Source organism: Melozone crissalis, unplaced genomic scaffold, assembly GCF_028551555.1.
Source record: "Melozone crissalis strain CALT ecotype California unplaced genomic scaffold, PUWL_Pcris_2 ptg000009l_1, whole genome shotgun sequence".
NCBI classification, from domain to species: Eukaryota; Metazoa; Chordata; class Aves; order Passeriformes; family Passerellidae; genus Melozone; species Melozone crissalis.
In genome coordinates, this window is record NW_026535787.1 from 1,947,945 (window position 1) to 1,960,071 (window position 12,127).

At 57.1% G+C, this 12,127-nt stretch overlaps 1 protein-coding gene across 2 annotated transcripts; it reads right to left on the minus strand.

The window, feature by feature from the left end:
* Window positions 1–6,889: 6,889 nt before the first annotated feature.
* PLEKHB1 (pleckstrin homology domain containing B1) lies at window positions 6,890–11,499 on the minus strand. 2 transcript variants are annotated; one of them, XM_054270273.1, is made up of 7 exons: window positions 11,425–11,499; window positions 10,405–10,467; window positions 9,811–9,963; window positions 8,835–8,937; window positions 8,090–8,129; window positions 7,303–7,408; window positions 6,890–7,229 (listed from the first exon to the last, which is right to left on the minus strand). In XM_054270273.1, the coding sequence occupies exons 2-7, from the start codon at window positions 10,439–10,441 to the stop codon at window positions 7,093–7,095; spliced, it is 576 nt and encodes a 191-aa protein (XP_054126248.1). In that variant the 5' UTR covers window positions 10,442–10,467; window positions 11,425–11,499; the 3' UTR covers window positions 6,890–7,092. The 2 variants fall into 2 exon arrangements, with proteins under 2 accessions (XP_054126248.1, XP_054126249.1); XM_054270274.1 differs by having other exon boundaries at window positions 10,405–10,464; window positions 11,425–11,490.
* Between the last annotated feature and the right edge of the window lie 628 nt (window positions 11,500–12,127).

Below are 12,127 nucleotides of genomic sequence, written 5' to 3' on the forward strand. Positions count from 1 at the left end.
GCTGTTTGGAAGAGAAAGCATTTTGCTTCTTGGCTTTTTTAGGGGAAGTATTGAAATCAGGACTGGCGCTAAAACCTGCCAGAGCCGATTGAAACCTTGGAAATTTGGGAGAAAGAGGGAAGAGCAGCTGGCTGCCCCAGCAGAGAGGGGGAATGGCACCCACTTTCCAGAGTGTGGGCATAGGTCGGTGGGGAAGGGGTGTTTACTTTGAACCTACAGGATCCTAGTTGAGGCATCTTAGATGGAAAGGGAGGGACTTGAGTAGGATGGAAACCAACTTCTGATTATGCAGATTTATGCCTTTATTTTTTAGCTTTTTTTTTATTATGTTCGGTCTTCCAAGTTGGTTTAGTTTGGTTCTCTAGAGCTGTATAGTTTGGTTAAATAATTAGTAATTTAGTTTTCTATGAAATTAGGCTCACAATTAACCCTTTTTTTTCTTTGATATTTATTTCTCGGCTTTAATTTTTTTTTTTTTTACTCTTTCCAATGCTGATTTTGTTGTTTTTCCTTTGGCTGAGGAATCTGTGTAGAGCTTTGCTGATGTTGCGAGATGTAGCTACCCGAGAAACACGGAATGAAACACACTAGAAGTGCACCCTTTTAATCTTTACTAGTCATTGTGAAGTTGCTGTGTAAGTTAATAAACACAATTGTAAATACATTGTTTGCTGGGCGACTCTGGCCGAGTTACAGTGCAGGAAGGAATTCTCGAGTCTGTGTTGCGATTGTGGGTTAAATGGACAATTGCAAGGGAATGTTCAGGCTCCTCCTTGGTTCTCTTCTGCCCCTCTCTCTACCACCTAAAATAACCACCTGGGGGAGGGGAAGGGAATCATCCTCACCACCACTTTCCCCAGGAAGCGGGCATAAAAGAGTTGGAATTGTTCATTCCTGAGGTGAATGCCAGGCTCATGCCCTGCCCTGGGTTTCTAGCAACTCTGCACAACAATAACTTAAAGGCAGAATGAGATGTAAAAGTGCTTTTCTAATGCAATATTAAAGGCGAATTTTTTTGACGTGGCATGTCTTGAAATAAACATCAATGATATGTGACAAAGGATCATTCTTTATTTAAAAGAAACTCTCTGGGGGAAGGAAACCTGGCTGGTTTTCCTTTGTTGTACTGTTCTTAACCGTGCTGAAATGCTTCATCCTGCTGCTTCTTCCTTGGCTTTGGTTTGCTTTTTTCTCCTTGGGTTCTCCGTGCAGCTTCTGTTGGTCCTCATTTGGCTGTTCCCCACGAGCACATCCTATTTTTTCCTTGCTTCTGATAGAACCAGCCCCCTCTGCTTCCCACAGTCCCAAGCTTTAAGCCCTGGATTTAAGGAGCTGGCTTAGCCCGTTCGGGCTGTGATGGACCAGCAGCCTGGACGCTTTTCCTGGGAGACCTGAGAGCAGGTTTGTCCAGAACTCGCTGGAAGCAAAGGTGTGGAGAGCAGCATTCCCACAGCTCCGTGTTCAGCACGGCCAGGGGGCTGCAGGAGCACAGCCAGGTACGTTCAGTGCATGTCCTTGCTGGTGGCCTGTGCTGCTTGACAGGGCTCACTCCAGCTCTCCAGAGAAAGCACACTGCCAAGGTGAGCACAGGAGCAACGTGGTTGTTAGATTCATTTTTTGTTTGCTTTGGTTTGGGTTTTTTTGCACCATCCGTCTGTCAGGTTTCAGATTTTAATTTTCTTTCACTCCGTGGGTGTGGCCAGTGGAGCCATGGGAACAGATGTTCTTAATGCTGATTTCTGTGCCATTTTCTGAGCGAAGGTCTCGGCTCTGTTTCTTTTCTCCTCCCTGCTCTGGCTTGCTCGTTGTACAGTCCATCATGCAGCTATTCCATGCCTCACGTTTTGTCTTGGTAAAAGTAGTTGAAGAAATTGTGTAAGGGGGGGGGAAAAAAAAAGGTTCCTTTTCTTCATGTTGGAATGTCACTGGTACCTCAGCTCTGTTTGATAATATGAACCAACAACGACAAGAGAACAAATCCTTAGTGCTTGAACTAAATAAATACCTGTCTCATTGGAAAGCTCTGCCTCTCTTCTCTCAGTGCAGCGTGGGCAGAGGAGCAGCTCCTCAGGGGAGGCTCTTGTGGGGCAGGAGGAGCTTTGGGGTCTCTATGGTACAGGGAGGGTGTGCAGGGGTGCTGCAGGAGGAGCTTTGGGGTCTCTGTGGCAGGGGAAGGCGTGCAGGGGTGCTGCAGGAGGAGCTTTGGGGTCTCTGTGGTACGGGGAGGGCGTGCAGGGGTGCTGCAGGAGGAGCTTTGGGGTCTCTGTGGTACAGGGAGGGCGTGCAGGGGTGCTGCAGGAGGAGCTTTGGGGTCTCTGTGGTACAGGGAGGGCGTGCAGGGGTGCTGCAGGAGGAGCTTTGGGGTCTCTGTGGTACAGGGAGGGCGTGCAGGGGTGCTGCAGGAGGAGCTTTGGGGTCTCTGTGGCAGGGGAAGGCGTGCAGGGGTGCTGCAGGAGGAGCTTTGGGGTCTCTGTGGCAGGGGAGGGCGTGCAGGGGTGCTGCAGGAGGAGCTTTGGGGTTTCTGTGGCAGGGGAAGGCGTGCAGGGGTGCTGCAGGAGGAGCTTTGGGGTCTCTGTGGTACAGGGAGGGCGTGCAGGGGTGCTGCAGGAGGAGCTCTGGGGTCTCTGTGGTACAGGGAGGGCGTGCAGGGGTGCTGCAGGAGGAGCTTTGGGGTCTCTGTGGCAGGGGAAGGCGTGCAGGGGTGCTGCAGGAGGAGCTTTGGGGTCTCTGTGGTACAGGGAGGGCGTGCAGGGGTGCTGCAGGAGGAGCTTTGGGGTTTCTGTGGCAGGGGAAGGCGTGCAGGGGTGCTGCAGGGCTGTGTTTGCTGTTGCTGCGGTGTCTCTGCCATTGTTTCCAGGGCTCCAGGGACGGAGCCCGGCCTGTGCCGGCTGAGCTGTGCCTTTGTGCTCCCCTCCTGCTCCGTGTATCCAGCTGCTGCCTCCGCTCCCGTTGTGCGGCCCCAGCCCCGCCTCAGCTCCCTGGCACACGGTGCACCCAGCCCAGCTTCCCTGGGCAGGATCCTCCTCCAGCCGGCTCTGCGGGGCCGGGAGGTGAGTGACACACGGGTGAGTTACCCTCTGCTTTCCCGAGGGACAGAGAGGATCCTGCAATACAGCTTGGGTGGGTGGGAAGGGACCTTAAAGAGCATCCAAGGGCAGGGGCACCTTCCCCTAGCCCAGGTTGCTCCAAGCCCCATCCAATAGGGAAGGGGAATTACCTGGGTGTGGTGTGCGCCCAAACCTCGGTCTCTTGGTCAAGACTCACGAAGAAATGGGTCATGAAACTGGAAGGTAGTGCTGGAATTAGGGTTATGGGAACAGTTGTGTGGTGGAGATGAGTTCCTGGAGGTTTTTGTCACTGTGGGGAGCTTCTGTTCCCTGTAGCCGGTACCTGCAGGTGCTGCCCTGGCTGGGAGCCTCTGCAAACACCACCTTCACCTCCTCAATTCCCATGGCTGCTGCTGCGGGTAGCCCTGGGACTCTCACCTCGCACTGCTGTCCCAATTCCCAGCCTCCCTCTGGTGGAGGCGTCTGGGTTGAGCTGCTGTGGAGCAGGGAATGGGTGGGGATCGCCCACCAGCTCAGAGGATGCTCCTGGCCGCTCACTCATGGCTGCACTGGGTCGAGCTCCCTCTCCAGCCCGGCTCCAAAATCCAGGAGGGATTGTCTGATTTAGATGGGAAGGTGCTGATGGCTCCTTTGCTGGCTGGTGGGATCAGCCCTGCTTTTCCCACCATTGATTTTCCCTCAGCATGCACCTGGCAGCATCTGCAGAGCTGCTGCGGCAGCCGAGCCGAGCATCCCCTGGCTGCAGTTGTGCTTCCAGCTCCCCGATCCCGGCGATCCCAAGTGCACGGGCTCTCCCTGCCTGCTGCAGCCGCCCCTTTTGCCATGCTGGGCATGTCCCAGCCCCGAGGAAGATGAATGGGGCGGGCGGGCTGCGCCAGGCAGGGCTGCCGGCAATCCCGCGGGCACGGAGGCAGCTGCGCGCAGCCGGACCTCGGAGCAGCCTCTCCTCCCATCTGCGCTGCCTCCTCCTCTGCTGCTCTCCCTCTGCCTTTCCAGGCGTGCTGGGCTTGGGGCTTTCACCAGTGGAGTTGTTGTTTCATCAGTTTAAGGGATTTTTTATCAATTGGTAAAAATACCGATTTTATTTCCCCCCCCCCCCCCCCTTCTTTAACCATTTTCCCCTTCCCCACCCTGATCCAAGCACCTGGTGAAGTCAAACATGGATTTTTATAAAATATTCAGGATCCTCTTGTAGGAGCAGAATGGAGCTGACTGCCTAGATGGTTGCTGGAAAGCCTGGGCTCCCACTGATGTTGGAAATGAAACTCCTGTGGAATTGCAGCTCTGCCCTTCCCGGGAGGATGAGGGGTAGGGAAGGGCTGCAGGTGATGGTGCTCCTGCTGCCCCACAGCCCTGCCCTGCTGCTGCTGTTTCCAAATGGAATTTTCCAGCCTTGCCACCTGTTTCTGAGGGTTTGGGTATGAATTAGAGCCATTGTGAGTGCTCGCTGTGGGCCACCCGGAGAGCACGTCTGCAATGAGGATGTTATTAAAGGCTTGATTAAAGGTACTGCTAATTAAAGCACTGAAGTGTTTCTCCCGCAGCCAGTGGCTCCTCGGGTACAGGGCAGGGAAGGGAGAAAATGGGATTTATCCATGCTCCCAGCACTGGTGGTTTGGCACTGTGTTTATCCCAGTTTGGGAAGGGGGGCTGTGTGGAAACTGGAGGTTTGATCCTGACATTTCCTGAGCTGCTCCATTTCCAGAGAGGTGGGTTTGGATCCCAATGTGGCTCCCAGCTGACTCCTGTGCCATGGTATATTGTGGGATTCATTTTCCAGGCAATTTGTGGCCATGATGGGCTCTTGCCTGCTCCTTACTGCGGGTCCCGTTTTTCCGAGGGGCTCTGGAGTTGTTCTGGGCTTTGGAGCTTCAGCAGCTCTCCCTGCTGGGAGAGAGGAGTGCTGCGAGCTGGGGATGGAGCAGGTCAGCCCTGAGCCCTGTCCCTCAGCACTCCTGCTCCCTCTGCTCCTACCCAGCGCCACTCTCGGGCACCACGAGCTCCTGGGAAGCCCCTGCGGAGGCTTTTGTGGGCTGTGCATCTGTTGTTTGGGCTTCCAAAATTATTTATATTTAATTGCTGCTTCATTTAGCTCCCTAGTGCAGGGCCTGCATGAAGACCCCAGGAATTGCTGCTGGAGGCTGCTCCAGCCTGAATTGCTCCATGTCCCTGGATCTCTGGGAGAGCAGCACAGCAGGAGAGAAGCAGGAGCACTGTCCAGGACGTCCAGGTACTGCAGGGATAAGGAGCGTGGGGTCTGAGCTTCAAGGTCTCTTCCAACCTAGAAATTCTGTGATTCTGTGAGCTTGGGAAAAGGAGCTTTAGAGGTCAGCAGCTGGACGTAATGTCCAGCATGGCCTTCCCATGCCAGACAGTTTCTAGGTCATGTTGCTGTTGGTAACAAGTTTCCAGATCTTTCCATCTCCCAGTGTGTCTCACCTTGGCCCATGAACCATAAAATGGATATTGGATTGGTAAATAGAGTAAAATTCTTCTCTGTGAGGGTGATGAGGCCCTGGCACAGGTTGACCAGAAAAGCTTCCTAATATCCCATCTATCCCTGCCCTCTGGCAGTGGGAGCCATTCCCCCTTGTCCCCAGCCCCTCTGCAGCTCTCCTGGAGCCCCTTCAGGCCCTGCCAGGGCTCTGAGCTCTCCCTGGAGCTTCTCCTCTCCAGGGGAGCCCCCCCAGCTCTGCCAGCCTGGCTCCAGCCCTGCAGCAGCTCTGGGGCCTCCTCTGGGCTCTCTCCTGTTCCTGCTGTGTCCCCAGGGCTGCAGGTGGGCTCTCACTGAGCACAGACACAGAATCCCCCTGTCCTGCTGGAAAGGCAGGGGGGACAAGAGGAGCTGGTGACAGCCCTGGGCAGCTCTGCAGGGGGACACAATCCTTCCCACCCCCAGAGTGTTCCCTCCTCATCCTCACTCACCCTCAGGCCAGGCTGGTTTTTCAGTGCCTTTATTAGAATTCAAAGAGGTTTTTTTGTAGTTTTTTTCCCCTTTCTGGGGGCGGGTGCGCAGCAGGAGGGAGGCAGGGAATGCAGGAGAGGATGAGGATGGTGTGTGGGATATCCCAAAGCCCTGATGGGCACAGGAACTGACCTAAAGGCAGGAGCAGGCTGGGGTGCTGGTGTCACTGGTGGTTTTCCATCCAGCTGTAGGGCTGTAATTCCTAAACTCAATGTCAGTCGTGGTTCCAGGATCCCATCCTGGCTCTAGGGGTGACACTGGGCAGCTGTTCCTCACCTCTTCCATTGCCCAACCGAAACCCTGAGTGCTGCTTGTCCCCTGGCCTGACCAGGGGTTTGTCCCTGCTGTGTCCCCTCAATCCCAAATCCCTGCTGTGAAGATCCCGGCTTGGCTGCCAGAAAGGCTCCCTGGTCCCCATGGAGAGCTGCCCTTCTGCCCATCCCAAAAGTGAAAACCAGGGATTGTTCTGGGTGAAACTGAGGATGCTGGGTGTCCCTCCCACTCCCTGGGCTCTTCTCAGCCTCATTCCCAAGGTTTAAACTCAAATTCCTGAGGGTTTTGCACCATTTCTCCAACTTGGCCAGGCCCAGGGGACCGGTGCATGTTGGAAAGGGGTAGAAATCCTGCAAAGGGTTTCATCCTCCTTCATCTTTTACCTACCTCCTGAGTATCCCTGTGGTGCCCTCTGGTGCCAAAAATGCCCTTAAAAAGCCTCTGCATTGTGGGGTTCACCCAGCCTAAAAAGGTCCAGCCACTTCCCCCACTAAAAAAATTCAACTTTCTCCCTTCTCCCAAACCCGGAATTTCTGCAGCCAGCTCCCTGTGGAGATTTGGGATGGGGAGTGGCCCAGGGAACCTTTGCTGATGGGAATTGGGTGCTGTGGTTCTGGAGAGGGTTTGGGGGCTCTGAAGCACATGGGGGTTGTTTAATGCAGGAGCTGGGGCCGGCAGCAGGGCGTGTGTGGGAGCCTGTCCCTCTGGGGAGGCTGAGGGCGCTCAGGGCAGGGTCCAAGGCAGGGCTGGGGAGCGAAGGGGGGCCGTGGCTCAGTTTGGCAGCCACTAAAACCAGCAGGGCATCCACATGAAGGAGCCCAGGGCGGCGCCGGTGGCGGCCCCGGCCAGCAGCCCCAGCGCCATCTGGTCCCCGGAGACGCGGTAGGGATCCTCGCGCACGATGACGTGGGTCACCCCGGGAGCTGCGGGGAAAGGGGGTGTCAGCAGGGGGGGATGGCCCCGGGCACCCCTCCCCGGGGCCACGGGGCCACCCACCTCCGTACTGGGGGCCGTAGTGGCCGGAGCTGATGTAGGCGGCCTGGTGCGAGTCCAGGGGCACCGTCTGGTAGTAGTCGTCGTCGTAGGGGTCGTACACGTGCACCTGCAGCAGTGGGGACTGTGGGGTCAGCTCCCCGGGGGGGATGGGGTTCTGGGGCTCTGGGGTGGGGAGTCACAGCGGCCCCAAGGGCTGGGGACAGCCTGTGCTCGGGTCACCGTCATTCTGCCCCTTGCTTGTCACCTTAACGGTGCCCCCGCCACCTTAATGGTGCCCCCGCCACCTTAACTCTGCTCCCATTCCCTTCACCTGCCCCTGTCACCTTAACCATGCCCCTGTCACCTTAACTGTGCCCCAATTCCCCTTAACTGTGTCCCTATAACCATAACATCGTCCCTGTCATCTTAGCTGTGTCCCTGTCACCTCAACTCTGCTCCTATTGCCTCTAACTGTCCCTGTCACCTTAACTGTGTGCCCTTGTCACCTTACCTGTGTTCCGCCACATCAACTCGGCCCCCTTAATGGTGTCCCTGTCACCTTAACAATGTCCTGACCTGTGTCCCTGTCACCTTAACTCTCCTCCCGTCACCCTCCACCAGTGCTCTGTCACCTGCCATCAGTGGTGGCATCCAACCCCTCCCCTCCTTCTTCCCTGCGCCCTGAGGCTGCACTGTGGGTGTTGGGGAGCCCCCCAAGCTCAGGGTTGGGGTCACCTCTCCCTGCCCAAATGCAGAATCCCAAATCCCGTGCCAGGACGGTGTCCCTGCTCAGGGGACAAAGCCTCACCGGGGTGGATTTAGCCTCCAGCACGGCCATCTTCCAAGCACTGCAAACAAAACAGAGTTACTAATTTTTGGTGGGTGCTGGAGGGGTGGGAATTGTCCCCTTCCTCCCCCCGGGGACCTGAATGTGGCACTGTTCTTTAATTCCCTGTTAAATGAGTGCTGGGCCAACAGCTGGGATTGGGGATGTGCTGGGAGGTACCTGACACCACAGGGATGGGCACAGAGCAGTCCCTGGGAATGGCCCTGGCTGAAACAAGGCAGGCAGGAAAATGACACCTAAATTTGGGGGGAAGAGCACATAATGGATGAATTTCCACTCAGCTGAGATCAAGCTCAGTTGAGGAAGTTCTGTTTGGCATGTTTCCCTCCATCCAAGTTCAGCATAATAGTATAAACAGAAGTGGGACAGTGCTAAAAAGGGCAGTTTGCCTCTAGCCAGTGAGGGCTTCACATTCAGACTTTTTATTTCCAGATAATGATGAGAACCCTTCTCCTCAGTCAGGCCAAGAGGGGATTTCTTATCCACGAGGAGCTGCCCCCATCAGGAGATGGACTGCTCAAAACCAGCTGCTTTTGGCTGTGGATTATTCAGTGAGAGCCCCAAATCTCCTCCTGCACCTTTTGCCCTGCAAGTGTGTTTGAGAGCAGGGGCTGTGGGCCGGTTTAGCCAAGGGGAGCAGGCCAGGGCTCTCCTGCGGCCCGGGTCCCTTCCAGGCTGGGATAACTGGGATGGAGAAGTCGCTTACACGGCGTCGTCCTCGCTCTCGGCGCACAGCGTGGTCTTGGAGCCGTCCCGCAGCACCACGGTCAGCAGGCACTCGCGGCTCCTCCCCTCGGGCGGCTGCACGTCTGCCGGGGAAGGGATGAAGGGATGGGGTGGGATCCAGCCTGGGCCAGGAGGAGTCCCACAGAGCCTCCCCGGGCTCCACATCCCTCCTGGCACAAGAGGAATGTGCCATTCCCTGCCTGGATGGAAATTAGCCCTGGGTTTTGTTTTGGCTCCGTCTCCGCGTGGAGGATGCAGTCAGGGTCTCACAGGGTGAAAGCTGGCACAGGGATTGAGCTGATGGGCAGAAACCTCCGCCCCCATGGCAGAAGGAACATGGAAGGGCAGCAAACTGCCAAAATTCTGCTCGAGGCCACGAGGCTGAGCTGCCTGTGCTTTGAACTTGCCGGAGCGCACCCAAATTTTGTAGGAACGGGAGATGCTCATTGCTGGAGCGGGAGCATGAGCTCCAGCAAGGGCAAAATCTTCAATCCCTGAGGTTTGTGTGTGTGTTCCCCTGTTGTGAAGCTTGGCAGCAGCGTATGGAGAGCACGGAGCTGTGGGATTGTGCTCCCACGGCCGCTCCCAGCCCCAGAAAGGCGCTTTGTGCGGCGGCGTGGGCTGCGGGGCCCGCCGAGCTGCTGCTTTGTTCCCTTGTTTGTGCGAGACACGAGCGATGAGTCAGGGCCGTGGGATCCTGTTTGTTACAAGCACGAACCACGAGGAGAGTTCCTCCTTCCCTCCTTCCTTGCTCCTTCCTTCCCTCCTTCCCCCAGGAAAAGCAATGGCAGAGACCGTCCAGGGTCTCCCGGCTGGGCGCAAGGAGGGGTGCATGGGGCAGCCTGGGGTTATTAATGGGTTATTTTGGGGGTCTGCTGGATGTGCAGAGCTGGAGCCTCGTTTAAGAGGGGTGCAGCCACACGTGGGATGGGGTTGGGAGCAGGGGCTCGGCTCACCTTTGCACTCGCGGCCGATCCGCACGTCCCGGCAGCTGTACTTGATGTGGATCCGGCCGTCCATGTCCCGCTGCGTCTCATCATGGTAGTAAACCAGGCTGCCATCCAGGTAGAGCACGAACCAGTTCCTCTTCCAGCGGCGCAGGATGGAGCCTGGTGGGACAGGGAGCAGCTGCAGGAGCCCAGCAGGGCCAGTGGGCCGCAGCCAGCACACTCACAAGACCCCATCTCATTCCCCAAACTTGGATCCCTCCTGGGACACCTGTGCCTGGCACGAGCAGCCGGGGCAGCGTGAGCAGGTGGCTGTAAGTGGGAAAGGGCTGCCAAAAAAGCCATCAGGGCACTGGGTGCTGCCCTGCCGAGGCACGGGAGCGGATCCAGCCCCAGACACGGAGCCGTGTGTGCTCTCATGGCAGGCAGCCCCTCTCTCTCTGCGCTGACGCAAATCCATGAGCGGCTGAGCCACAATCTGCCTGTGGATTACCCGCCCAGCTCGGGGCTCCTGGTGTCCCCCACACCCCACCTCTTCCCAGCAAACCTCCCCAGGTGTTTCTGGGGGCCTCCCAACCTGGAAAGCTCAGAGGTGGCACTTACTCTGGCGCCAAAGCCAACCGCTCTTCACCAGCGCCATGGCTGCCGCGGGCTTCGCTGGATCTGCTGGGACGGGAACAACAACGGGGGTCAAACAGCAGCTCCTGCCTCGCCCCTGCCTCTGGCCATGGCTCCCACCTCCCCACAGCCACCGGGGCTGGGATTCACCCTTGCTGCTCCCGGTATTCCTGGGGGCTGAGCTCAGCGCCCGGGTTAATCGGGGTTAGGCAGACGCGGGGTTTCATCATGTGGGAAATGTGGCAGGGAAGCACTGCGGCCACCTTGCCTCCTGCCTTAATCTCATTGGGATTTAGGGATTATCGGCCCGGAGGTAAGGGCAGAAATCCGGGCCGTGTATGAAAGCAGGCAGTGCCTCCCCACAGCCCCAGTAACTTTCCATGCTGAACGACACCTCCACTTGTTTATTTTCCCTGCCTGGATGGAAATTAGTCCTTAATAAGGCCATGAAGTCATCACTCCCCAGGTCCCTGAGCAGAGCCAACACCCCAGGGGCAGGCAGGAGCAATTCCCTGGCCGTGGCCCCTGCATCCCCCGTATCCACTGGGAATCCCAGCTCCCAGTGATGGGAGCTTGGCACCCTGGCATGGCCTCCAGGACCTCCCACCAGCTCCAGGGGCACGGCAAGGCACAAACACCCCCAGCAATCTGTGCCTGCGTTACCGAGTGCCTGAACCCCTGAGCATCCAGCTCCCCGTGGAGTTTGCAGCCCTGCTGCCATCACCCGTACTGCCACATCCCCGGGAAATCCCAGCCCGTGGATACCCCATACCCCCATCCCCTGGCACCCCCCTCATCGCACTGTGCTCACAACCCTCGGTACCCACATCTGCTGCCCTCATCCCGCATCCCTGACATCTTCCCCCCTCCATACCCAAATTTTGTGGCCAAATTTCGTGGCACCGTTCCTCCCCCCTCAGCACCCCGAGTCCCGTCCCCGCGGCAGTGTCCGCGCCCGGTTCCCCATCCCCGCTCCCCATCCCGGTCCCCCCGCGCATCCCTCACCGGGCGGAGGCGGCGGTGCCGCTGCGGGCTGCGCTGCGCTCCGCTCCCGCCGCCGGGCTCCGGCTCTGCCCGCCCGCCCGCGCGGCTCGCCGGGAGCTGTAGTCCGGCACGGCCATGCCCGGCGCTGCCCGCCGCCAGAAACCCGCCGTGCACGCATCTAGCCCCGCTTTGCACAGATTTAGCCCCAAAAAGCCGCTGCCCGCCGGGGATGTCCGTGCTTCATCCAGCAGCTTCCATCCTCTCTCCTCCAATCCCCCCTTTTCCCCCTTTCCATCCAGCAGTGCGGGGGCCCGGCCCGAATCTGGGAATCCAGGGAGGAGCTGCTGCCCCGCACCGAGCTGGGCACGGGGAGCGATGCCCAAAATTTTCAGTTTTTTCCTGAGGATGGCTCTGAGGAGGTGTTTGATGCCGAAATAAACCAGGAAAAGTTTTAAGCACCGAAGTGCTCGTCTGAAATAAACTTCAAGTGGAGTGAGGAATCCTCTGGGTCAAAATCAAAGCTTGTCCTGGGTTCTGCTGGAATTAGAACCGTCCTGGCCTGTGGGACATGAGGTTGGATTATTTGGGGAAGTCAAGACACAAATCAGGTGACAGCTGTAAATAAAAGATGTTTATTGAGCACATTGAACACTTTATTTATTTTTATATATATATATATATGTTTTCTATTCCAGCACGTTTTTCAATGTGAAGTCCTTTCCCC

Bases quoted from the DNA above. Each gene is read 5' to 3' on its own strand.
- PLEKHB1 (XM_054270273.1), bottom strand. From the start codon at position 10,441: ATGGCGCTGGTGAAGAGCGGTTGGCTTTGGCGCCAGA. The intron at 8,130-8,834 runs GTAAGCGACTTC...TTTTGTTTGCAG, and splicing joins GAGAGCGAGGACGACGCCGT to TGCTTGGAAGATGGCCGTGC. The intron at 7,409-8,089 runs GTGAGGCTTTGT...CCACTGCTGCAG, and splicing joins TGGAGGCTAAATCCACCCCG to GTGCACGTGTACGACCCCTA.